General features: G+C 42.9%; 1 protein-coding gene across 1 annotated transcript; it reads left to right on the top strand.

Annotated features, from left to right (window-relative positions):
* Positions 1–1,515: 1,515 nt before the first annotated feature.
* On the top strand, positions 1,516–22,833 carry ARL6IP5 (ADP ribosylation factor like GTPase 6 interacting protein 5). The gene is made up of 4 exons (XM_016225250.3): positions 1,516–1,536; positions 1,914–2,281; positions 19,230–19,447; positions 21,257–22,833. Exons 2-4 carry the CDS (start codon positions 2,106–2,108, stop codon positions 21,427–21,429), a joined length of 567 nt encoding a protein of 188 aa, XP_016080736.1. The 5' UTR covers positions 1,516–1,536; positions 1,914–2,105; the 3' UTR covers positions 21,430–22,833.
* Positions 22,834–24,678: the final 1,845 nt, after the last annotated feature.

Below are 24,678 nucleotides of genomic sequence, written 5' to 3'. Positions count from 1 at the left end.
TTCCAGGATTGCTCCCAATTAAACGCTGCTCGGGTCTAGTGAAGATAATCATCATAATAATGATGGTATTTAAGTTAGACTGTGAGCCCGTCGCTGGGCAGGGATTGTCCCTATCTGTTGCCGAATTGGACATTCTAAGCGCTTGGTACGGTGCTCTGCACACAGTAAGCCCTCAATAAATACGATTGAATGAATGAATGTGCCAGGCACTGTACTAAGCGCTGGGGTGGATACGAGCAAATCGGGTTGGACACAGTCCCTGTCCCACTTGGGGCCCACGGTCTCAATCATGTTACAGATGAGGGAACTGAGGCACAGGGAAGTGAAGTGACTTGCCCAAGGTCACAGCAGACAAGTGGCGGTAACCTTGGAGACGTGAATTTAGCAACTGTCTTAAGGCAGTGGTCTCACCTAAATGTGCAACCCGGTTTTTATGGTATTTAAGCGCTTACTATGTGCCAGGCACTGTTCTAAGCGCGGGGGGAGTTGCAAGTTAATCACTTTAGTCACTCGATTGTATTACTTGGGCGCTTACTGTGTGCGGAGTACTGTACTAAGCGCTAAGGGAGAGCACGGTATAACAGACACTCCCTGCCTACAGTGTGTTTACAGTCTAGAGGGGGAGACAGACATTAATATAAATAAATAAGATTATAGACGCACACATCTAAATTAGATACACGGCCCGTGCCCCATTTGGGATTCGTGATATTAATCCCCATTTTACAGATGAGATAGGCACGGAGAAGTAATAGACTTGCCCAAGGTCACACAGCAGACAAATGGCGGAGTCAGCATTAGAACACAGGTCCTTCTGACTCCCAGACTTGTGCTCTCTCCATAAACCCATATTACTTTGTTTTTAAATACATGAATACATTCCCCAGCTACATCTGAAGGTACTCTAATGCCTGGGAGTCAGAGGAACAGTTTTAATCCTGGCTCTGTCACTTGTCCTACCTGGGACAGGGACTGTGTCCAACTCAAGTATAATAATAATAATAAAACGAAGTTGGTATTGGTTAAGTGCTTACTATGTGCCAAACACTGTTCTAAGCGCTGAGGTAGATACAGGGCAATCAGGTTGTCCCACGTGAGGCTCACAGTCTTCATCCCCATTTTACAGATGAGGTAACTGAGGCACTGAGAAATGAAGTGACTTGCCCAAAGTCACACAGCTGTCTTGTATCTGCCCCAGTGCTTAGTATTTGGCTCACAGTAAGACCTTAACAAATATTGAAATAATATTTATTAAGCAGCTACAACGTGCAGAGCAATATCCTATACCCTTGAGAGAGTACAGTAGAGCGTGATAAATATTGAAGCGATTCAGAAAGATGCATAGTCTGGGCGATTCATTCAACAGTTTAAAGTGTTCTCTTATGTGAGCAGTTATTCGACTGAAGGGGTGGGGAATACAACGCATCCGACCTCAACAATCACTTGAAGGGTAGAGGATACATTTTACTGGTTTCCGTTTGCCAAGCCTTACCGTAATTCATGTAACACCGGAGACGATAGCAATTGAATTCAGAGGTACAAGAGTTCCTTCAAAACAGGCTCGTAGCTCTCGTTGTGTGCAGAGAATGTTTAGTTGTATTGTACTCTCCCAAGCGCTTAGTACAGTGCTCCGCACACGGGAAGCGCTCGATAAATATGATTGAATGAACCCCGGGGTGGCATTGGCAACAGTTGCTAAATTCCTTCTTAGGGGCACACCTTCGGCCGCGATTGAAAAAACACCATCGCCGAAAAGCTTTCTCAAAGGATTAGGAAAGGCATTCGTCACCTCCTTTTAATGCTAGTTTTGTCTGTGTGTACGCGCGGTGGGGGGCGGGGGGGAAATGTCTGTGCTTATTTTCATTTGCAAAATGCCCAGCTGCTCCAACCTTCGACTTTTTGTCTCTTCCAAGTCGTGAGATTAGCGCCGAGAAGGAAGACAAGAAAGGAAATCGGAGGGGAGGGCCTCTCCCCCGACCCATTTCCGTAGTGCAGCCGCACGCCAAACATAGAACCGACGCAGCTAGGCTGCTGTCAGTGTTTTAATTCGGCTCAGCTGACTCGTCGTTGCTGCCGCCGCCAGATTCTGGAGAAGAAGGAGAAACATGGACGTGCAAGTTGCTCCGCTCCGCGGTTGGGACGATTTCTTCCCCGGTTCCGAGCGTTTCGCCCGGCCGGATTTCAAAGATATTTCCAAATGGAACAACCGGGTGGTCAGCAACCTTCTTTACTATCAGACCAATTATCTGGTGGTCGCTGCCATGGTGGTTTCCATTGTGGGGTAAGTAAACCCTGCTGCCCCGGCCATACAAAATGGCCACTCACCTCCCCCACCCCCCGTGTCCCGCAGTGTCTAGGTGGGAGACGCCGGAGGGGCCCCACTGCTTTTCCTCTGGGTTCGGCGCCTCTCGAAACAGCCGACACCCCTGGTTCGGGGAAATCGGCTTGTCCTCCTTCACTCTGCCCCGCTGGCCGAGTCTTGCACCCCCTGTCTCTTTTTGCCCCCACCCCCGCTGGAAAGAAAAAAAACTTGCCAAGGGGAAATATCCCCCTTTGGGTCCCAGAATGCTTTTGCTGCCCAAGACCCTCTTCCAAAGGGAGATGGTGGGCAGGGGCTTTAGCTTTCGCGCGTCTTTCGCTCTCTTTTTTCGGGTTTAAAGGCTACCGTGAGGCCGCGGGGCGTGGTTCGGAAGCGTGCTTGGGTGAGTAGCCGCAAGGGGGCGCGGTAGGAGCGGGTCGGCGGCCCCAGCTCGGCTCGAGCCCCGGAGCTGTTGATTCCCGTGGCCACTGCGCCTTCGGTATCGATCGAGCCAAGAAGGGAATGGTTTTAAGAAGCGGGACTACGGTGATGGGTATTTCTCTTCTTTAAACCACCCCGACTGGGCCTGGAAAATGCTGGGGAGAGCGGCCAGGGTCCCTAAAAACGGGCAGACCCTGGCCGCCGCCGCCTCGTTCTCCAACCACCCCCCTCCCCCAACACACACACACGTATGTCTCCTCCCTCCCACCGGACCCTGACCGAACCAGAAAGACCCTCCCCGTTTCGCACCGACAGACCCTGTGATCCATTTTGATTTCAAAATAACCTTGGGGCCTCGGCCCCCAGGGAGTATTTGTCTCGTCACCCCGACGTGGCTCTCCGGCCAAAGCGTTGTTTGGGTGTTATCTGGCTTCAGGAGCCCTTGATCTCATCATGGGCAGGGACAGTGCCTGCTGATGCTGTTGTAGTCTTCCAAGCGCTCAGTACAGTGCTCAGCACATAGTACATGTTCTATAAATCCCATTGGCTGATCGTTCAGAAGTTCTCCAGCTTTTCATTAGGGAGGAGCCACTTGCCTAGCTTCTGTCTTGATCTTCCATCGGCTACTTTTTCCTTTTGCCTGCTTTTTCTACTCAGTATTAAATCCCCCTCTGCCATTGGTCTCTAGGTGAAACTTCCTTAAATCTAAGTATCTTTTTAATTCTTGAATGAATCTTATATTTACCACTTCAGAACTCAGAGCAGTGAGCATAAGGAAGAAAACTGATAAGCTAACAATTGTAAATATGACTTAACTCATTCTTAGATTTTTTTTCACCACCTGCAGACTTAATGTAAAATGCAATCTGCCAAAGTTAAGTTAGTTTGCATTGAGTAGTTTTGAGCAACTGTCTTTAATTTTGAAACATGTTGATTTCTTGGTAACAGAGAAAACCTTAGTTATTTGAAAGAGCAACTAAAACTTGGGTGATTTTTTTTTCTCCTAAAATTCCACTTGTAGGTAAGCTTTATGGGCATACTGGTCTTGGGACAGACAGAAATATTGACTTTTTCTCCCAGACAAATTGTCAATAAAGCTACCATGGCTTAGTGACAAGAGCCCGGGCTTGGGAGTCAGAGGACGTGGGTTCTAATCCCAGCTCTGCCACTTGTCTGCTGTGTGACCTTGGGCGAGCCAGTTAACTCATCTGTGCTTGTTACCTCATCTGTAAAATGGGGATTAAGACTGTGAGCCCCACGTGAGACAACCTGTTTACCTTGTATCTACTCCAGCGCTTAGAATAGTTGTTGGCACATAGCGCTTAACAGATACCATAATAATAATTACCAGGCTGTATACTGTTGGGATTTTGGTAGAACCTTTTTTAACTGTGGGATTGGTAGCTATAAGAAGTGCTAGTGACTAAAGTTAGGCTTGCCATTCAGGCAGTTCATTCAATAGTATTTATTGAGTGCTGTACTAAGCGCTTGCAATGTACAATTCGGCAACAGATACAGACAGTCCCTACCCATTGACAGGCTTACAGTCTAATTGGGGGAGACAGACAAAAACAATAGCAATAAATAGAATCAAGTGGACGTACATCTCATTAACAAAATAAATAGGGTAATAAAAATATATACAATTGAGCAGACGAACACAGTGCTGAGGAGAGGGGAAGGGAGAGGGGGAGGAGCAGAGGGAAAGAGGGGTGAAAAGGGGGCTTAGCTGAGGGGAGGTGAAGGGGGGGCAGAGAGGCAGCAGAGGGAAAAGGGGAAGCTCAGTCTGGGAAAGCCTCTTGGAGGAGGTGAGCTCTCAATAGGGCTTTGAAGAGGGGAAGATAATTAGTTTGGCGGAGGTGAGGAGGGAGGGCATTCCAGGACAGCGGGAGGACGTGGGCCAGTCGTCGACAGCGGGATAAGCGAGAATGGGGGACGGTGAGGAGGTGGGCGGCAGAGGAGCAGAGCCTACGGGGTGGGCAGGAGAAAGAGAAGGGAGGAGAGGTAGGAGGGGACAAGGTGATGGAGAGCCTTGAAGCCTAGAGTGAGAAGTTTTTGTTTCAGGTGGAGGTTGATAGGCAACCACTGGAGGTTTTTAAGAAGGGGAGTGACATGCCCAGAGCGTTTCTGCAGGAAGATGAGCCAGGCAGCGGAATGAAGAATAGACTGGAGCAGGGAGAGACAGGAGGAAGGGAGATCAGAGAGAAGGCTGACACAATAATCCAGCCAGGATATTATGAGAGCCTGTACCAGTAAGATAGCCATTTGGGTGGAGAGGAAAGGGTGGATCTTGGCGATATTATAAAGGTGAGACCGGCAGGTCTTGGTGATGGATTGGATGTGTGGGGTGAATGAGAGAGCTGAGTCAAGGATGACACCAAGGTTGCGGGCTTGAGAGATGGGAAGGATGGTCAGTTGGTTTAGGGGGCAACGTTTTGGGGGGAAGGAGATTAGACTGTCTAAAGAGAAGTGATTGCAAGATTTGTCTTTGCTGTAGGTGTAGCTGCTTACCCCAAGTCTTAGCTGGTGTCATCTGGGGGTGGTTTGGAGTTTTGAAAGTAATACTCCTCAATAACCTGATATATAATCACACCACTACATCTATTAAAGAATGGAGCGGTGTAGGTCCACCAATTTAGCCCAGGAAAGGACAGTATTCAGGGAAATTGTGTGTCCTCTGCCACTAACCTTCTGCTTCATGTGGAACAGCATGTGGTATGCAAACTCTGTATTTTTTTTTTCCTTTCCCATTTACTATCTTACTGGTACTCTAGCTGTGCAAAGTACTGATGAACAGAAGGGACCCGATCTAAAAGCAAAGTGCAGATTAGATACAGGCAAAACAAAAACAGCTGAAAGGGCAAAAAATACACCAACATATTCTGTTCCATGGTCAGAAACTGCACCTGGTTTCCTAGTGAGGGGATAAAAGGATGGGAGTGTCTCAACCATGTATAATATAAATTAGATGAGAGCACTGCAGGGTCTGCTGATACGAGCACCTATTACAAAGTCACAGGGTTTTGATTGGACAATCACCAACTGTTTTGTGAACTCCTCGTGGGCAGAGAACATATCTACCGACTCTGGTGTACTCTCCCAAGCGCTTAGTATAGTGCCCAACACACAGCAAGCACTCGAAAAAATGTGGGCAGGGAATGTCTGTTGTTATATTGTACTTTCTCAAGTGCATAGCACAGTGCTCTGCACACAGCACTCAATAAATACGATTGGCTGACTGGGCACAAGAATGGGGATGGCTCAGTGCAGCTGATCACCACTATTTAAAAGCAATTCGAATGCTTGCCCTATTCATGGTGGGGTACCCCCTTACATTGCCCTAACATGTCCTTTGCAAACCGATGATCCAGGTCGTCGGTCCCTGGCTGCAGAAGAAATAGCAGTGCCGTTCAACAGCAACCTGGTTGTCTGAGCAGCCCTGTTAAGAAATGGTCTGCTCACTCCAAATGGGGATGGAGACTAGAAAAGGAACTCCAAAATCTTGCAGGGCCTACCAGTAGACAAGCAGTTGTTGAGTCATATGCTTGCAGTGCCAAAGCATATAACAGAAATAGCACTAAGAAATGGGGACATGGTGCAGAGTAATGTGGAACATTAGGACAGTATATGTTGTTGAAAAGACAGGACAATCAAGGGTTGGTTTTGCAATCAGGTCATCACCAGTCTTGGGCCTTCCAAATCTGCCTGGAGGCATGAGTCACCTTCTAATGAGGCTTCACCAACCCTTGAACTCAAACCACTCTGCCACCGTCATCAGTGCATACATCCCTACAGTGAAGAGCTGTGTTGTGAATGAAGTATGCTTCTTTAAAGAGTGACTCATCAGAGCTGATGATAGTGGGTCATTTTAATACTTGAGTCGGTAGCGATGCTCAAAGTAGGGGGTAGGGGGGAAATCGTTACAAGAGATTAACACACTAAGCAGCTGTGGACGACTTGGTGTGGTGATGACAAGATGGTGTTTGGCACATTTGCTATCTTCCCTCTGCTAAATAAATGGAAAAGATATTAGATGCAGCCAGAATCTAAACAGTGGCATCTCACTGACTGCCTGTGTCCTAGCGTAGCAGGGTGAAAGAAGCGTGGATCATAGCAGTGATGCTTAGACCACTGAACACTCTGTCCTGTCACCTGATTGCACCGACTAGTGTCATTGCGAGAAAAGTTACCGTGGTAATACTCAGCAGCCCCTTTTGAACAAGGAAGCCCAAGCACAGTCTCCACCATAAACAATGAATGGGCATTTTTCTGAGATGAGATGAAGTCATCAGGACTGGTTTTCCGAGTGTTGCTACACATGGATAACTGTACTCTAGAGGACCTCACTTAAGAAGACATGCAAAAGATTGTAAGCCACTTTGCTCAATCAGCCAGACATTACAGATTGCCCGAAGAAAGTTGAAGCAGCCTATCAGCCTGTATGAGGGAAACCCTACCCGTAACCTGAGATCATCAATGGCAGCAAAAATGTAAATACCATCACAGAATTCTATTTCCTAGGCAGCATGCTACCTGACAAGAAGTAGAAGATTGAATCAAGAAGGCCAGCACGTCCTCTGGGAGATGGAATGTGGTGGCAGGATGGCAGTGGACATCAGAGTACACTGAAGGTCTCCAGAGATGGAGTACTGCCCAATATTCTTGACACAAGAACTGGACCCCCCCCCCCCTCAGATGCCACATGCAACTTCTTGGGTAGTTCCATCAGCATCACTTGCTGGCAAATCAAGTGGCAGGGCAGGATCACAAACAACAAAGTCCTGGAATGAAGTGAATCTCCTAGCATTGAAGCTGTGCACATTTCAGAACAGTTTCACTGAGTGGAATGTGTGAGAAGAATGGATGACAAGTGGATGCCCAGACAGCTGCTGTAGAGTGAGCTGAAATTGGGTACCAAAGCAAGAGTGGCAGAGGAAATAGTAAAATAAAGCCTCACACAATATTACTTTAGGTGAAAACTGGGAGGCGATTCTGCAGCACAGACCAGCGTTGTACATGGTAATGGTGATAGGAACAGCTTTTTTGAGCAAAGGCTTTCAGAGGATCATAAGATAGAGGCTACAGCAAAACCAGTATCGGTCACTAAAAGCAACAGACACAATAGCACAACCAAGGACAGTCTTTGTGTATGCCCAGTGTGGTCGGACAGTAGGCCCTTTGGCCTTTTCAGGTGAACTTGCATCCATGGCTTAATTTTACCATCACTGACAGTCTTTGAGTATGAAAGACAAATAGGTACCTAAATGTATGCAAATATACACGTATAGTGGTAGTGTATATATAGTGCAGGAATGCTGCCAGGCTCAGTCAATCCAGTTAATAATAATTATTATGGCATTAGGAATTTACTGTGTGCTAGGCCTTGAAGTAAAGACAAGGCTATGAGATCAGATACAGTCCCTGTCCCACATGGAACTGACAGTCTTATGCCTATGTTAGAGATGAGGAAATTGAGGGCCAGAGAGGTGGTGATTTGTTCAAGGTCAATAATAGTAAGTGTGGCATTTTGTAAAAGGCTTACTATATGCCAAGCACTATACTTAGCACTGGGATTAGATACAAGATTATCTGAGGTAAATTCCCAGTAGGTTACTGGGGATCTGGCCCTCAAACCCAGGTCTCTTGACTTCCAGTCCTGTGCTCTCTCTACCGGGCCATTAAGCGTAAATATCTTGTCAAAGTGCATATTGTGAGGAGCAAATGGAAAACCATGATAATTCTTGGGCATAGCCAGTAATTGGTATTTTGAAAATTTTTCAGTGTTTGCTGCCCACCAGAATTTCCTAAGATAGTTCCTGGACCATAATACAACAAAGTCAGATATTTTCTAAACCCTAGAACTCAAAATACTGTATTACTATGGAATAGGTTGGTCATCTCAGCTGACTTGGATCTGCAGTGGTAATTTATCAAGCCACTATTTTACAGTGTCAGACTGAATGTGTTTCTTCAGTATCCAAGTCTTGATTGTTATTTTATTAACTGTAGGTGCATCAGATGTATTAGTCCAAAAATCCACTGCTAATATAAGGATGATTTAATCTTAGAACCGGCTTACCTTTTGGCTTTTAAATGAATATTACTTCAGAGTGTCAACAATGGGAGATACCGGCTCATTTATTGCTCTCAGGAACACACAAATGCAAATATATGTAGATTACATGTAAGTGAATAGTACATCCAAATATAAAATTAGCCCACAATCCAGAAATACCTTTTTGTTTAACAAATCAAGTTTTGAAAACTTGTTTCTGAGTTAGTCCAAGCAATTAACAATTTGAAGCCTTTTTAGTTCTTCAAACTCTAATTTTCATATCAGCCTGGCTTTGACCCACTCAACTCCCACATGTTTTAATATTTCTGCACAACAAAGTAGAGAAGCTGTTACTGTGTTGCTGAACAGTCATTAATGTTCCCACTGTAATACTTTGAATTGCATCATACCATATGAATTTTTCTTCTGAATTGTAGCCTATGTTAGCTAAAGCTGTCTGGTGGATTTCAAGGTAGGTGGAAGCTGCAGTTCAACTTTGAAGACTAGGTTTAAAAAAAAGTCAGCATTTTCTGTTGAAATAATGATGTACTGTAATCACTTCTTATGCAGCTATCTGAAGTACTAGGAAAAAAGGTCTGAAAAGTGTTTTATATTGAGTCCAGGGAGATGGTTTTAAAATTTCTCCACACGTGCCTAGAGAGAGATTTTCAGTGCTCATAATCCCTTCAACATTTACCTTTTCAGCTAAGTCTTACACCTATAGCCAGCTCTGATTTTTTTTTTTTCTCTTGGTTTGAGACTGTTTTTCACCTATTAGTTAATAACTACTATTTGTCAAGCACTGACATGCTAAGCACTGGTCTATAGTCAGATGGGGTTTGGGGCCGTGGGGTGGAGAAGAACACATGCGTATTCCCCTTTTTACAGAGGAAACTGAGGTACAGAGAAGTTGTGATTTGCCCAAAATCACTCAGTAGGCAAGTGGCAAAGATAGGGTTAAAACCCAGGTGTCCTGATTCTCAGTCCAATGTTCTCTCCATCATTATCAATTGTATCATTCTCTCCATCATTATCAATTGTATCACTGAGTACTTACTATGTGCAGAGCTCTGTACTAAGCGCTTGGGAGAGTGCAATACAACTGATTTGGCAGACTCATTCCCTGCCCACAACACTCTTACAGTCTAGAAGGGGAGAGATATATTAATTTATAATATATAATTTAGGGGTATGTACACAAGTGCTGTGGGGTTGAGATCGGGACAGATATCAAATGCTGGAAGGTTACAAATCCAAGTGCCTGGATGACACACAAGTCCATCAAGCCAGGATGCTTCTCCTGGTGTTCATTAAGCACTAAAGTTTAACAGAGTCTTATTTCTTCTTCTCCCTTCCCTAGTGCATTAGCTGATACAGAGAAAGTCACAGTCCACTAAAAATAGCAATGCTGTATTTTAGTGTGCACTTCTCTAACTTAATAGTTTGCTGCACTCTGCCCTTTAATAATTTATGGGTGAAGATGAGGCAATAAAAAGTTGGAGTGTTAGTAAGGATAGTGTAGATTGGGTACCTTTAGGAAAAACTTTAGATTAAAATCATTTGCATATGTGAAATCAAAAATTTTCTTGACTTATGTAGATGAAAGCTGTGTAGGACAAATTTTGCTATTAGTATTATCATGTTAACAGCATGATGACTATTTCTTCCTGACTTGGTACAGTGGTTGTAATTATTGTCATCTCATTCTCAGTTCATTCCCACACTTTATTGTAGTGAAATCAGATGCAGTATCAAGGTACCTGGACCTTTGTGCCTTTAAAAAAAATTACTATTAATTACCCTAAGTGCAAATCTTAGAATTTGGCCACTACTTCCATCTACATTATTTCTTTCTTTAGAAAACACGGACAGATTTTAAAACTAGAGATGAATTCTTGTACTTAGAGCAGAATAGGAAGTCCTCATTGGGGTACCAGTAGAAACTTTTTTAAAGGGAGATTAAAATTGATCAATACTGAATTTCTCTTGCCTGAACTCTTCTTTATGTAACCAGGCTTGTTTGTTGGATCATGTTACTACTGAAGCTAGATAGCATTTCCTAGGGCTCTTCTGCGATTTTTAACAAAGTGGATTTCAAGGATCGATCCTAGCAAGTAAGGCTTACAGTAAGTTTTATTTTAGTTCCTAAACCGTACCTAGTGTACAAATGGAACTCTTGCTAATTTTATCATCTTACCGAACGTATGTCAGTGTCCATTAATAGTGATCTAGCTCTCTAAACTTTCAGGAAAAACTACTCTTGTTTTCAAAGGCTTGCATTTCTTTCTTTATTTCTTAAGAGAATAGTATCAAAGGATGTGTGGAACTGAGGGAGTCATTGAGGGGAGAATCAGGCTTCTCTTATACTGCTGAAGGGAATCCAACTTGCCCGACTGCAAGTTGACTTTAAAACTGGGTCAGTCCTGTTACCATTTTTTTCCATCATGGGACAAGTTATTCACATGGCTTTATTTTCTGTCTTTTGGGAAATAAGTAGAAAGAAATAGCCATCATGCTGCTAACATGATACAACTGTCACACATTTGAGAGCATACTCCCTCTTCGGCGGCCAGAGGAAGCCAAGAGAGGTCGTGGGTTCTAATCCCAGCTCCACCACTTGTCAGCTGTGTGACCTTGGGAAAGTCACTTAACTTCTCTATGCCTCATCTGTAAAATGGGGTTGAAGCCTGTGAGCCCCATGTGGGACAACCTGATTACCTTGTATTTACCCCAGTGCTTAGAACAGTGCTTGGCACATAGTAAGCACTTAACAAATGCTATCATTATTATTATTATTATTATTAGCACACATCATTGTGGTAAGAACCTGACCCCCTCAGCGCACAGTTGTCTGCCTGGAAGGTGGGTAATGTATTTATGGAAAGTTCTGAAATTTCCTGGGATTTCCTATGACTCACTTGCCTAACAGCACAGCTGTTGGCTTTGTGGGTGAGTGCTAAGTGCTCTGTCATTTCTGTCCAGGACCAGCTCTGAAATTTGTATTCTCCTTTGAAGAATGAGGCGCATTCAGAGTATGAATGGGATGGCAAGATTATAGGCTTCTTGTCTGGTATTTTGAGCTTCTTTGGACGAGCCTAAAACTTTGATCTTCAAATTAAAGGAATAATAGACTGTAACTGGGTGGCAAGAACGCTGTCAGATGATTTCCACACCCCGAGTAACACGGCCCTTTTTTCCACTCTGGAAACTTAGTGGTTACTTGTCTAAATATAAGTTGTGACTGGATCAGATATGTTGCAAACTGAAAATGGGACTAGAGGACTTTTCAGTACACTCTTGGGGAATTTGAACTTGAGTAGGAGGAACAGGTGAGAAGCAAATTTGGAACTCCGGAGGAAAGGTTGACTTACAAGTCCAGCTGTCCTACTCTCCATCGGGACAACTACTCTGGAATACAATCCAGGGACTCTTTTAGTAGTGCCCCCGCACCCTCTTTCATGAGAAGGAAGGAATTGGGTTGTCTGCATTTTTTTTTTCCTCTTTTGAAAAAGCAGTCTCGCTTCGAAAGGTTGGCCCAGGAACGTCCAACATACCAGGAGTGGGCACGTAATCAGTTTAACATCTACTGTAGATAGGGATCTTGGACCTAGGAGAAGTTTTCTTGAGCAGTTTAACTACCCGGCAGCAAATGACACTTTTCCTTCCCCTTCCCCCACAGTTTTTCTATTCCATTATGTTCTTTTAACTGAAGGTTTTTTTCAGCTATTGCTGCCACCCTCAGGTCTTTATGTAGCTTGCAGCTTCCATGTTCCAGGGACAAAGGGCCGGCCTGTGGAGGGTTTGCGGGAAGGGGAGAGGCCCGCCACGGTGGGGAAGAAGATTCACAGTAGCAGCCTTCTCCCCTTCAATCCACCCCCTTTCATCGGTTTAGCGGCCTCGGAAGATGGAAACTGTAACCGCGAAGGGGATTTGTGAAGGTGGCAGCAGTAGCAGCTGTTTAAAAAATAGTTGTTAAAAGAATGGGGAAAAAAGCTAGGAATTGGGGAGGGTGTAGGGAGATAGGGTGGGGTTTAGGAAAGCTGCCACCTGGGAAACAGCAAGGGCTAAGAGTGGGGGCAGGGGGGAGGCAGAGTTACTTGGCAAATCCAAAGCAAAAACCCAAGCAGTGATTTCTGCTGGGCTCATCTAGAACCATTTCACTTTGCCTTCATTTTTAAACTACGTGTTAACTTTGTATATTTTGGGGACGGGTCGTAAGGCATGTCAGACTATCACTTTGAAATGTAGGGAGAATATCCATGAAGTGGTATTTTTTGTCTTTTTCATTCAAACGTATTTACTGAGCACTTATTTAGACCAATGCATTGGTCCACAGTATTCTGGTTGTCCACTTGAAGCTCCCATTGTTTCGTAGTTGCCCAGATGTGCAAATCGTGGCAAAGGATCTCACTCCCAGCTGTGCTAGAATCCACTGGGGCCATTAGAGAAGCAGCGTGGCTCAGTGGAAAGAGCATGGGCTTTGGAGTCAGGGCTCATGAGTTCAAATCCCAGCTCTGCCACTTGTCGGCTGGGTGACTGTGGGCAAGTCACTTCACTTCTCTGTGCCTCAGTTCCCTCATCTGTAAAATGGGGACTAAGACTGTGGGTGGGACAACCTGATTCCCCTATGTCTACCCCAGCGCTTAGAACAGTGCTCGGCACATAGTAAGCGCTTAACAAATACCAACATTATTATTAGAGTCTTCTCTGTAATTGACTGAAGAGCACTCCTCCCTGTTCTTATAGCCATCATATTGCTGCAGTTGAAAAATTGCCCCGTAATGCTGAGAAGGAAAGGATGGAATCAGAGACTGTAAGCAGCTCAAGAACAGGGATAGGCTCTTTCATGAGCGCCAATGTTTGCTTTTTGATGGGTCAAGCACCGAGGGGAAGGAGCATTGAAGTGACCTTAGAGTGAATGGTGAGAGGAAAAGTGGAATAGAATGGGAGGATCCTGGTTAGGAAAGTGGCAAAAAAATAGAGCTGAAAGCAATTTCGTTACAGCTTTCTGGTGGGAAGTTGTACAAAAATCTTCTAGGCTATCTCCCAAAACTACTGACTTTTTGTGTCCCATCCCCATGTGGGCCCTATCTTTTCCTCTTTTCCTGTTGCTTAATACTTTTTTTTTCCCCTCTCTGACTTTTCCTAATCATTTACTTATTAATCTTCAAAGTAAATCTTAATTTTATTTCTTATTATTGAAGTCCCATCCAGTGGCTGGGTTTGGTGACAGGATGTCCAGCTTGGTTTTTGAGCCATTTTACCAAGATGGAACTTTAATCGTGTATATAACCTGAAAATGGTTCCCAGGTGAAATGAAGTTGTTGGTTTTTTTCCACTCATAAATCTTAAAATAGTCATTAAAATATACTTCTTAAAATTGGGTCAATTTGGAGCTTTAAATTAGATGGCACTATGCAGTATCTTAAGTATTTAAAATATGGTAGTTTGACAGTCATTTTTGTCAGTGTCCATTAGCCCTACCCTCTTCCTTACTCACCCCAGCTTGTGCTCTCTTCATTTGCAGCTGGCTAGATGCATCCTTGGCTGGGAAAGGGGAATGAAACAAATGGTGCCTTCATAATATTCCATGTTTACTAAGGAATAGCTGGTGGCAGCTGAAGAGAAGCAGCATGGCCTAGTGGGTAGAGCACAGGCCTGGGAGTTAGAGGGACCTGGGTTCTAATCCTGGCTCTGTCATTTGTCTGCTCTGTGACCTTGGGCAACACACTTAACTTTTCTGTGCCTGTCACCTCATCTGTAAAAGGGTAATTTAGACTGTAAGCCCATTGTGGGCAGGGATTCTCTCTCTATTGCTGTATTGTACAATGCTTTGCACGCTGTAAGTACCCAATAAATACAATTGAATGAATGAATGATTGTGGGACAAGGACTGTGTTCAATCCAATTAGCTTGTATCTACCCTCCCTCTTAGTACAGTGCCTGACACATAGTAAATGCTTAATACCATAAAATACAATATGACTTTTTCCATTTAAGAGCCTCTTGAGTTGTCATCTAATAAAAATTGATAAGCATTAAATGAGCTAATATTCATTTTCATATATCAGTCAATGGTCTTTATTGAGCACTTACTGTACTAAGTGCTTGGGAGCATACAATATAAAAGTTGGAAGACGTGTTCCTTGCCTGTGCTCACAGTCTAGAGGAGGGCTTACATGCATCCTTGGCTGGGAAAGGGGAATGAAACAAATGGTGCCTTCACGATATTCCATGTTTACTGAGGAATAGCTGGTGGCAGCTGAAGAGAAGCAGCATGGCCTAGTGGGTAGAGCAGTGAAGGGGCTCAGCTGTGGTGAATCAGGACGGGGAGAGTGGCTCCATGCCTGCAAGGAGAGAAGTGAGGACAGAGGATAAACACCCTTCTCCTCTTCTTTTCCACCCTTGCCCGGAGCATTCTTGGCCTCATCAGATCCTTGAGAAATCAACTGCCCTGGAGCTGAACAAGCCAATAGCCTCATCAGTTAACATGTGCTTCTTGATGGGGGATTAGAGACTAGAGGGTAACACCACCAGACCACATGCAATCAAGCTCCACTGGGTTGGGAGAGTGGTGAGTATTTCAGTGGTATTTATTGAGCTCTTTCAGTGTGTAGAGCAATTGATCAGTGGTATTTAGTGAGCACTTACTATGTGCAAAGGACTGTACTATGCTCCTGGGAGAGTACACTACAACAGAGTTGGTAGACATGGTCTCTGCTCACAAGGAGCTTAAAGTCTAAAGCAGGAGAAGGGCGTTAAATTATGGATATGTACTCAAGTGCTGTGGGGCTGAGGGTAGGGCAAATATCAAATGCTTAAAGGGCATAAATACAGGTGCAAGAGTAACACAGAAGTGAGAGGGAGTAGTGGAAATGAGGGCTCAATTGGGAAAGGACTCGGAGGAGATTTGATTTTTTTTAATAAGGCTTTGAAGGTGGGGAGAGCAATTGTCTTTTTGTGTATGAAAGGAGAAGGAGTTGCAGGACTGAAGGAGCATGTGGGCAAGGGGTTGGTGGAGAGATAGCTGAGATTGAGGTACAGTGAGTAAGCTGGTGTGAGAGGAGTGGAGTGGGCGGCCTGGAATGTAGTAGGAAACAGCAAGGTTAGATGGGGGGGGCAAGGTGATTGAGTGCTTTAAAGCCAACGGTAAGGAGTTTCTCTTTGGTGAGGAGGTGGATGGACAACCACTGGAAGTTCTTGAGGAGTGGGGAAACATGGACTGAAGATTTTTGGAGAAAAATGATCCGGCAGCGGAGTGAAGTATGGACTGAAGTGGAGAGAGACATAAAGTAGGTCAGCGAAAAGGCAGATGCAGTATTCGAGGCAGGATATAAGTGCTTGGATCAGTGTATAGCAATTTGGAGAGGAAAGAGCAGATTTCAGCGATGTTGTGAACGTAGAACTGTCAGGATTTGGTGACAGATTGAATATGTAGAATGAATGAGAGAGATGCATCGAGGACCGCAACAAGGTTACAGCCTTGTGAGGCAGAGGTTGGTGGTGCTGTCTATAGTGGTAGGAAAGTCAGGGGAAGCACAGGGTTTTGGTGGGAAGATAAGGAGTTCTGTTTTAGACATGTTAAGTTTGAAGTGTTGGCAGGGCATCCAAGTAGAGATATCCTGAAGCCAGGAGGAAATGGGAGACTGCAGAGGAGAGAGATTAGGGCTGGAGATTAGATTTGGGAATCATCCACATAGAGATGCTAGTTGAAGCCAGGAAGGGGAATGGGGTAGGCTCCTAGCTGGGCTTGTGGAGATGGCTTTGATGTCATATGCAGCGTGTCATAATGTCATCACATAAGTCCATTAGTCCAGGGCCAACAGAGGGCCGTGACTGATGTTGCTTGTATGCACGTCACTGTTCCTTTCAACATCAGTTCTATCCAAAATAATAATGAAAACATGTGTTAGGGAAGTAATGTGGCCTACTGGAGAGGGTACAGTCTTGGGAGTCGGGAGGACCTGGGTTCTAATCCTGGATCTGCCACTTGTCTGTTGTGTGACTTTGGACAAGTCATTTTACTTCTCTGTGCTGTTACCTCAAGGGGATTAAGACTGTGAGCCCCATGTGGGACATGGACTGTGGCCAACCTGATTAGCTTGTATCTACCCCAGTGTTTAATACAGTGCCTGGTATACAGTAAGTGTTGAACAGATACCATTTAAAAAAAACTGGGTAATTTTTATCAGCTTTGGTATGTTCAAGTAGCAAGTTTTTAAAAGTACGAACGTGCCACATATAAAGTCTTCTAGGAGAAATGTAATCTGTGCCGGGGAAGAGGGGGAGGGGAGCAGAGGGTTCTGGTTGGAAAGATGAGTTCAGTTTTGGACATGTTAAACTTGATGGGTCCCCAGGACATCCAAGTGGAGCTGTCCTGAAGGCAGGAGGAAAGGTGAGATTGCAGAGGTGATAAGAAGTCAGGGCTGGAGAGGTAGATTTGGGAGTCATCAGTGTTGATGTTAGTCAAAGCCATGGGAGTGCATAAATTCTCCAGTGGAGTGGGTATAAATGGAGAATAGGAGGGGGCCCAGAACTCAGCCTTGAGTTACCCCAACAATTAAGGGGTGGGAGACCGAGAAAGAAAAGAGATCTTAATGGAATGGCCAGAGAGGTAGGAGGAGAGCCAGGAGAGAAAAATGTTGGTGAAACCAAGGTTAGATGGTGTTTCCGGGGAGAGGGAGTGGTCCAGAGTGTCAGAGGCAGCTGAGAGGTCTAGGAGGATTAGGATGGAGAAAGTCCATTGCGTTTGACAAAGGACACTGGTAACCTTGGAGAAAGCGGTTTCAGTGGAGTGGAAGCCAGATTGTGGGTGACTGAGGAGAGGAAGTGGAGGCAGTGGGTTTAAGCAACCCATTCAAAGAGTTTGGAAAGCTGTGGTAGGAGGGAGAATGGACGATTAACTGGAGTGTGCATTGAGGTCAAGGGAGTGTCTTTCTGAGTTAGGGGATACATGGGCATGTTTGAATACGGGGGAGAGGAGAAGAGCCATTTTAGGGGATGAACATTTGAAGATGGCAGCACAAGAGGGAAGAAGGGAGAGGGCAAGCGTTTTGATAAGGGGTGAAGAGATGAGGTCAGAGGCACAAGGGGTGGGAGCAGATTTTGAAAGGAAATGGGAGATCTTTTAAGAGATGATTGAGAAAGAGTGGATATGTCGGGCAGGAAGAGGTTGGAAGCTCTTGCTCACTTTTTACCCCAGGTATAGCTTAAATTAATGTCTGTTTATTACTCGAAGATCTCTTCTGGCTGGATCTCAGAACTAGGCAGGCAGCATCCCACTGCTGACAGGAAGCTCCCAATTATTTGACTTCTCTTCACTTTGCCCTCAGGAGTTTTCCCACTCTTGGCAGAAAAGCCATCCTCCTCCCAGAAGCCAGGCTCCATTCCCAACTCTTGGTGGGACTGGGGGTGTTTTTCTCTCCATCTTTCTGTCTAACATTTTTCCTCAAAAAATACCTCATAACAAAGAGGAGACTAGATTCTCCCATCTAGATCTTACCTATTATCTTGGACCATGTGAAAGAAATATAAAGCTTACTGTAAATGTTTACTTCTCCTATAATTGTTTCTTGAAAAACATTGTGTTCTCGTGATCACTGATTCAGCAGGAATCAATGGGCTACGTTTGACAATATAACGACTCTTTTTTTTCCTATAAATGCTTATATCATATATCATAATTTCACAACTAGTAGAGTGCTATACATGCCTGTCACTCATTGTTATTTTACTATGTCAAATACTGTGAAGTTGTAGAAACAAAATATTATGCAGTATGGGAAGGCAGAGATTTGAGTAGCATAGCAGCATCACACCTTGACTGAAACCATGCTCAATCATTTCTTCTTGCACCAAATCTACTTGTGCCAATTTGTGGGTCAAATTATATTCCAAACAGACTTGTGGGAAGAACATTCTCTAATTTTTCCGTTGTGTCAATAACATATCCTGAAAATGTGTTCTAGCATGATTGTAGTATCTTAGAAGTGTGGAAAGTCAACAAAAGCAGCACGATGTAGGCCCATGGACATGCAAACTTGGCCAAGTTATTTCCCTTGGTGAGTTGACCCAAGCTGCTGCTGCTGATATTTATGAATGGCCTTAATTCAAAATTATATCTGTGTGATGATTTAAAATGAGAGGACTTCTCAGGGTTGAGAATCGCATGGACTATTTTTTTCTTTTTTTGTTAGGTCACTGTTCAACAGGAGTAGTGAAATACTGATTTTTTTTCCTGACTCATCTCCAAGTTTGTATTTCTTTTAGTCCTAAATATAAAAATTAGACATCTGATTGGGTCTGCCCGCAACACTTTTTGTTCCCAAAACCTCTGTAGATAATAAAGCCAAACTTTAGAAGCCTAGAAATGAAAGCCATCAGGCTAGAGTAGGCATATTATGATGCTAATCCTTCTACATCTTCTCCTTCCAGATTCCTGAGTCCTTTCAACATGATCCTGGGTGGGACGGTAGTGGTACTGGTATTCACTGGGTTTGTGTGGGCGGCCCACAATAAAGACATCCTCCGCCGACTGAAGAAACAGTATCCCACGACGTTTGTCATGGTTGTCATGTTGGCCAGTTACTTTTTGATATCTTTCTTTGGCGGTGTTATGGTCTTCATATTTGGAATCACATTTCCATTGCTGTGTAAGTTAAGCTCTAATTTTCCTTAAACTTGTAAAAAGCAGGAATGACAAGTGAAGGAGAAAAAATTAGTGGCTTTGTTCATATTATTTTTGGTTAAAATTTTTCATAAGTGACTGAAACTAGTAATTCATTTAATTATATATTGAATATCTGGAGTTCAGTCAATAACTAGGTCAGTCAGTGGTATTTATTGAGCGCTTACTGTGTGTAGAGTACTGTAATAAGCGCTTGAGAAAGAACAGTAAGAGTTGGAAGACATGATTCCTGCTCACAAGGAGCTTACAGTGTGGAATGGAAGATAGACATTTAAAAAATTACAGATAGGGGAAATAGAGCATAAGGATGTGTTCGTAAATGCTGTGGGGCTGTGGTGAGTAGGGCTGTGGTGAGTAGCAAAGTGCTTAAAGGGGTACACCAGCCCAATGCATAGGTGACACAGAGGGGAAGGAGAATAGGGGAAATGAGGTGAAATAAATAACATGAAAATATTCTTTTAGTACCCTGCATGGTGCCCAGAGCTCCAGAAGAATTTATTTTTCTCTTGGAAGTAAAATTACTTCCTATTCATGAACTCATCAGCTCCAGTTTCAGTAAGCAGAATCATTCCTTCAGTTACTTAGTAGCTTTGAGCTTCTCCGAGTAGATTGTATTTGTTCTAGCTACTTAATTATGCCTTAATTAGGAAATTTTGATTCTGAGTTTGGCCTGACCAATCCTAACTTTCCCAAGCTGTCCGGGAAAGGAAAAAAATGGCCAACAACGTTGTGCAGCCAAGGCAGCAAGTAACCCAGCATGCAAGTCCACTTAGTAATTGTACACTCTCTGTAAGTGCCAGATATTTTATCTACCAATGTACAAGAATGGTAACTCTGACCCAATTAGGACGAAAGGTCATATATGCCAAGCACTGGAGTAGATACAAGATAATCAAGTCTGACCCATTCCCTATCCTACATGCAGTTCACAGCCTAAGTAGGCAGGAGAACAGGTATCAAATTCCCACTTAGATAAGGAAACGGTGGCACCAAGAAGTTGCAACTTGCCCATGCTCTTTTCACTAGTACACACTGTGAATTCTGGCCATTTTTCACATTTTATTTGGTCACATAATCCTACCAAGTGGAGAAAACAATGGGAACAATCAATTCCATTGGTAAATGATGTGCTGGCGTGCAACCACAGTCAGTGGCCTTTTTTGGAGTCGTGGGGGGAGGTTATGTGTGCACACTTTTGAAGACATAGTCCTAGTCTTAGTTAAGCCTCTCTGTTTGTTTCTTTGAAGGTTGGGGAAGATACACAGGTGAAATTCCAGTTTAATTTCAAGAAATACAATTAAAGAACTAAGCCTCCATTTGGAATCAAGTGCATAGTGCAATTTCAATAAAAGAAATTGTTGGCAATACGCATAGCTCTCCTGTAACTCAGGAGTTGCATTTTTGTAAAAAAAAAAAAAACAAAAAAAAAACAAAAGCAACAAAAAAAAAACAACAAAAACCTAATACTAAGGAAAAGTTGTGTGACAACATTCACCAGTTCCAATGATATGCACAAGCCTTGTCCTTTCATAATGTAGTTTAACGGTACCCAAACCGATTGGCATTGTTAGATGAACATTTCCTAATTTCTTAACATTCTAACCAAAATACATAGTGAAAACATGCCTTAAGACAGAACTGGGTGCATCTTTATTTGTGCTGGAATTTTGCTTGTGCATCTTCTCCATGTTCCCGTTATGAACACTGTGATTGGTTTTGAAAGATAGGAAATTCCTTTGAGATTTGAAGCTCGTTCTAATTTTGTCTTTTTTAGTGATGTTTATCCATGCTTCCTTGAGGCTTCGGAATATCAAGAACAAACTGGAGAATAAGATGGAAGGAATAGGTTTAAAGAAGACACCCATGGGCATTGTTCTAGATGCTCTTGAGCAACAGGAAGAAAGTTTCAATAAATTTGCTGACTATATCAGTAAAGTGAAAGAATAACTTACAGATAACGTGGTGTTGAATTGATTTACTATTTTCTTTCCACTTGTGGTTTGGAAATGAGATGCAAATATTGTATTATTAAAACTAACTATGATTAGATTCAAGTAGGGCAAATTCATATAATAATCTGACTGAGCAAGAAGTTAGAAACTATAAGCAAACAGTTCTATTATGTAATAAAACATTTCAGTCTTCTGTATTTGTTTACAAAAGATATTTAGACAAATTATTCATCTTAAATATCCTCTGTTTTTCTGGGTTAAAAAAAGAGGGCTTTGGCTGTAGATTATGATGCAGACATAGTTATAAACTTATAACTGTACTGTTGATAATACCAATGACACTTTTCTTTTTCCTTTAAGGTATACTTAAAACAGCTGTTTTAAACTGCTTAAAATGTTGAATAACAATAAATAAAAATTTCTTAATCTTAGTGTCACGAAAGCCCCCTGCTCACAAAACAAATATATAAATTGAAGGCTTTGTATCTGTTTTCGTTCATTTCTTGTGTGTGAGCTAAGTTGATAAGCTTATTTTTAATCATTTTTCTAGTGTATAAATTAATATTTAGCTTTCTTGCTTTTTCACATTTGGTGGCAACTGGATTAATTTTCTCTGTTTACAATTTTGGTGTTTGTAAAAGAGTGCTTTTTAAAACTCTTTAGAAACTTGTATGGTGAGTACATAGCATGTCAAATGTAAAATGACTGTTAAAGTATGTTACGTTTGTAAGATGTATCTATGCTTATGGTTTGATTACAAAACTTGAGTTTTCAGGGGTTGATTTTTTTCAGTTATTTGATAGGGTGGAAGGGAAGAAAAAAATATTTCTGTAACAGTTTCCATCCTTATTCTTCTTAATTGTAACCATTGGAGTGTTTCTACCTTTCACTGCTGCTTTTGTGATTATTTTTTTAAGGGCAGTAGAGCCAAATTCTCATTTGAAATCTAAAAAATATCTTCTGGAATTTTACAATTGAACTAAATTTCATAAGTTCAAAACACTAATTTCACAAATTTTTGGAATACTTCATCATATATAAATGATCACAGTAGCATAATAGCTTACATATTCTATAAAGAATGCTTCTGATTAAAAACTGTTTTAGAAAATGCTTTGACTAATCAACTGATTTACTATGTAGTTCCCTACAATTTATTATTCATACAATTGGAACACTTCATTCCATGAAAGTGTCCTAGACTGGTCAGTATTTATTGAAGAAAGCTTTCACATGTGTATTCCAGAGTAAGAAAAAAATAGCATGCTCATTTTTCTTACATTTTAGTTTTTCAGCATTCCTTCATTTCAAGAGAGGTACTAACTCATGACTTCATGGTGGTGTAGAATTTTAAAACTACAAAAATGTAAAGAATAAAATTTGTCAATGATTTGTGCAAGACTTTTCATTTAATATAAATTGACTTTTTCCGTATACATTTCAGAAGAGAAAGCATAGACCCTCTGAAGTCTTGATGTAATATGTATACTAGTGATAGGCAAAGTTGTGGACAGGAAAGAAGTTTCAGTAGCTTTTCCTTTGGCTATTATTTGTCAACATCAGAGATAAGGTACATTCAGTGAAACAAAGTATGTTTACCACTTGGTACTTGAAGAAAATTCTTGACTAAATATATGTAACTCTGAAATCTATTGTCTAAAGAAGCACAACTGAAGTGGGAAAAGGAGATTGTGTTCCATAAATTTCACTATCAATAATGCTAATGTTATAATTACTTCAGTAAGCCTTTTTTATTCATTTGTAGTTCAAAAGTACTAATATTTGCTGTAAGAGTGAGTGAGAAATCCATTAATACCTCCATACTCTAAAGGAATATAGGGTTGTTTTAAAAAGAGTAAATGGCCTCCTCCATTTAGATGGGTTTAGCTTTGTAAAGCATTTTCCCTTCTGTGTTTTGAAAGCTTAAGCTTTCTGGTGCTAATGTATAAGGGCACAAACCTATCTTCTCTCTGGAAGAACATTAAATAGAACGTTTATGAAATGTGTGGCTTGCAATAGCCTGGATTTTACAATATGGTGTTACCTGTCATGGGAGGATGGGTTCAAGGATCACTGTAGCTAGAGGGAGAGACTGGAGTCAAGAAGGCTGAGGCTTGCAAGATTTATTCTACATGGCAAATTGAACTGCCCTTTCAGGAGGAATGCACTTATCTTTAGTTATTCACACGTGACGAATCGAACTTCGCTCTCGGGAGGAATACATTTACACATTACTCGCGTGTGGTGAAGCATCTAGCTCCCGACCACAAATGCTTCCCTCTCAGGAGGAATACATTTATGTGTTAGCTGCACGTGGCGAAGCACCCTAGCTGGTTCATCTGGTTCATCACCCTGGTTCATCTTGGAACAGATGGCTTTTTCTGAGGGGAAGAGTTTTGTTTGTGTAGATGGGGGCAGGTCTGGCTTCAGGTACACTGCTGTCCCTAGCAGGGGAGAAATTGACCTCCCCTGCCCTTCCCATCTGATGTCACTGCACTATGGGGTGTGTAGATATGAATCCAGAAATGCCTACTCCATGGGGGTGATACTCCCCCCCAGTCAATCAATTGTATTTGACTGTTTACTGTGTGCAGTACAAAATACAAAAGTACAATATACCAGAGGTGGTAGACACACTCCCTGCCCACAATGAACTTACAGTCTAGAGAGGGATACAGACAATATCAATAAGTTATTAATCTATACATAGATACTGTGAGACAGAGGGGTGCATAAAGGATGCAAATCCAAGTGCAAAGGTAATGGAGAAGGGAGTGGGAGGGGAGGAGATGAGGGCTTAGTCGGGGAAAGACTTTTGGAAGAGATGTGCTTTGAATAGGCTTTGAAGATGGGGAGAGTGATTATCTGTCGGATATGAAGAGGGAAGGCGTTCCAGGCCAGAGGAGCAACGGGGGTGAGAAGATCCTTTCTGATCTCCCAACCTCCTGTCTCTCCCCACTTCAGTCTGCTGCCCCGATTATCTTTCTACAGAAACACTCTGGGAATGTCACCCCCCTCCTCAAAAATCTCCAGTGGTTGCGTGTTAACCTTCGTATTAAGCAAAAACTCCTCACTATTGGCTTCAAAGCTCTTCATCACCTTGCCCCCTCCTACCTCACCTTTCTCTCCTTCTACAGCCCAGCCTGCACACTCTGCTCCTCTGGTGCTAACCTCCTTACTGTGTCTTGTTCTTGCCTGTCCCGCCGTCGACCCTTGCCCACGTCCTGCCTCTGGCCTGCAATGC

Source organism: Ornithorhynchus anatinus, chromosome X1 (assembly GCF_004115215.2).
Source record: "Ornithorhynchus anatinus isolate Pmale09 chromosome X1, mOrnAna1.pri.v4, whole genome shotgun sequence".
In the NCBI taxonomy this organism is placed as follows: domain Eukaryota; kingdom Metazoa; phylum Chordata; class Mammalia; order Monotremata; family Ornithorhynchidae; genus Ornithorhynchus; species Ornithorhynchus anatinus.
The sequence above is the reverse complement of the archived record's forward strand: the minus strand, read 5'-3'. Positions and strand labels throughout refer to the sequence as shown.